Raw genomic sequence first — 2,668 nt, forward strand, 5'->3', positions numbered from 1 at the left:
CTACTGCGCATGCCTACCGATAAATATAAAGATGTGGTGCAATTTGTATTTGGTGATAAGTCAACCTATCAGGAACCAGATGCTCCGGACTATGTTTTAATTGCTTATAAGTAAGTCACTTTTTGGTATTTAAACAACATTTTTATAAAGATTGTATTATTTTGCCAACATTTCTTTATTTTTAGAAAATTTCTCGCCCGCTTAGAGAAACGCATGATATTTGCCAAATATTCCATAGAGAAGTGTTATCTATTACATGAAATTGCTCGTGCTCACTTGACACAAAGTCGTTTTGATGAATGCTGTTCTTGGGCTCGTAAAGCAGCTGAAGGTAAGTTCCTCTAAACTTTATACATATGTATATTATATTCCAAACTTTTTATAGAAACTAAAAATTGCAATAGTCTTTTATGGCAATTTCTTAGCATTATGCTTATAGTTAAAGCTCATGCCGTTCTACATAAAATCGAACGTGGCAAAGAGGCCTTAGATGAGGCTTTTGTCGTAGCACAACGTTTGAAAAGTAATAAATTATGCTCTTTTATTGAAATTTGTCGTGCTATCAACGATCAAGAAATATCACTTAAGAAACGTACACAATCAGTAGATTCTATGCGTAAAAGACGCAGTCGTACTTCTTTATCAAGTCGTTATTCTCAGCAATCAAAATTAAGTATGGAGGAAGCGGCTAAGTCCTCATCGGCCAAATCAGAAATATAGAATTAAAGGGAGAGGATTGAAAAACTAACTAATTAAACTATGTTGTGGCTGACGTGTGAAATATTTGCTTTAATAATAAATATTTAAAAAAAAATTCTCTTTTTCAAAAAAAAAAAATTCTAAATAATTCTCTTTTTTTATAGACGTTTTTGAGTAAAATTTTCTTTTTTTTAAGAAAAAAAATTATGCTATAATTGAATTTTTTTTAAAAAAACTTCCTTTCATAGCAAGTTTTTAGATATCGTTAGAAAAATTGTCTTTTTATAGAATATTTTTGAAAATTTTCTTTTTAATAGAGAATTTTTACAAAATTTGCTTTTTTATTTAGAAATTTTTTGAAAATTTCCCCTTTTTATAGAAAAAATTAACAAAAATTGTGCTTTTACTTTTTTTGAGAAAATTTTCTTTTTATACAATCCATGTAAAATGCTTAAAACGAAGTTGTCCACTACATAGGTGAATCCTTCGATAGCAAACTTTATACACTGGCGGTATGCATTGACATTGAATAACGTACATACTTATACTCTTATTCAATCCCTAGACCAGTTTTATATTGACCGGTAACTGGATCAACTACATGCGAAGGAACATAAGGATAAGCTGCATGATGTAGGATATTACTACTAGAAAAAAAGTATTTCTCTTTATAAAAAAGATCGAAATTACATGTGTAGAAGAGCTGTGAAGGCTTTATATAAGGCCTTGAGCTGGGCTCAACCCGGCGAAGATGGAAATTTGTCTTTTTACAAGAAAAACAAAAATTTCTACTGAACCCTGCTTCCTGGGCAAGAAGATACATGTGACAGACAAAGTAAAGTACTTAGGTGAAATCCTTGACCGGAAAGTAAGGTGGATACACCACATAGAGCATAGGATCAACAAGGCACATCGATGCTGGACGATGTGTACAAAGACTATAGGCATGAAATTGGGTCATAATCCTACTATGACAAATTGGGTTTATAAAAGTGTAATTATGCATCAATAATCTGGTGGACTTCTTTGGACAAAAAGAACTACTACAGGGAGTTCATTTCTACCACTTATACCAGCTGCTTTGGTGTAAGTGGGGCCATGTGCTACTTCAACCAAGGCTCTGGAAACGTTGATAGAAATTCCACTCATAATATGTATATGAGACGGTGCTTACAGCCGAACTGCCTATAACTTTTGGCGAGTTGGCCAAAAGCAGTTATAGGGCACGTCATCAATGTATACTGTACACATTGGAGGGTTATACACAATCATCGGACGTGTCTGATGGCCTGCCAATCACACAATGTGTCAGAAACGTTAAAATACTTATTCCAAATATAATAATGTCTTGGTCAAGCAGAAGTACGAGCAATAATTGAATGTGTAAATTGGAATAGAATAAATATGGCGCCCACAGGGCTTAACATATTTACCGACAGCCAGATAGGTGATAGAATTAAATCTAAGCATGACAAGAAATCTGCTCAAAATGTATTAGAGTCAGAGGTTAGTATGATGGTACGTATTCTGAGTGAACACACAGGATTACGAGCACATCTTTACAAAATTGAACATGCTGATTCAGACGAATGTAGATCACGTCGAGGGATCTACAGACGAATGTAGATCACGTCTGGAGCACTTTCTTTGCCACTGTCAGCTATTCGTCGAAATTGGATTCAAGTATCTTGGATGTGATGTTATTCCGGAAACAACATTTCTCCCTAGGTGGCGTGTCATAATGTCCATAGACGTTATCACACACTAAATTCAGTCATAATCTCCATGGATGTTTTGACAATTTCAAAAGTGTCACAATGTCCATGAGCAATGGGACATAAAGTCCATGGATTTTAAAGAGTACATTTATCAAAAAAGGCTTAATTTAGCGAAGCCGTTGTTCGAAATACCCCAGATCCAAAATTTAACACAATAAATTTAGAAGCAATACTTTTCGGGATAAGTGTCC

At 34.1% G+C, this 2,668-nt stretch overlaps 1 protein-coding gene across 1 annotated transcript; it reads left to right on the forward strand.

Moving 5' to 3' along the window:
- The first annotated feature begins 6 nt into the window (after positions 1–6).
- LOC124418935 lies at positions 7–839 on the forward strand. The gene is made up of 3 exons (XM_046946910.1): positions 7–110; positions 186–331; positions 386–839. The coding sequence occupies exons 1-3, from the start codon at positions 10–12 to the stop codon at positions 718–720; spliced, it is 582 nt and encodes a 193-aa protein (XP_046802866.1). The 5' UTR covers positions 7–9; the 3' UTR covers positions 721–839.
- The last annotated feature ends 1,829 nt before the right edge of the window (positions 840–2,668 follow it).

Source organism: Lucilia cuprina, chromosome 3 (genome assembly GCF_022045245.1).
Source record: "Lucilia cuprina isolate Lc7/37 chromosome 3, ASM2204524v1, whole genome shotgun sequence".
Lineage (NCBI taxonomy): Eukaryota > Metazoa > Arthropoda > Insecta > Diptera > Calliphoridae > Lucilia > Lucilia cuprina.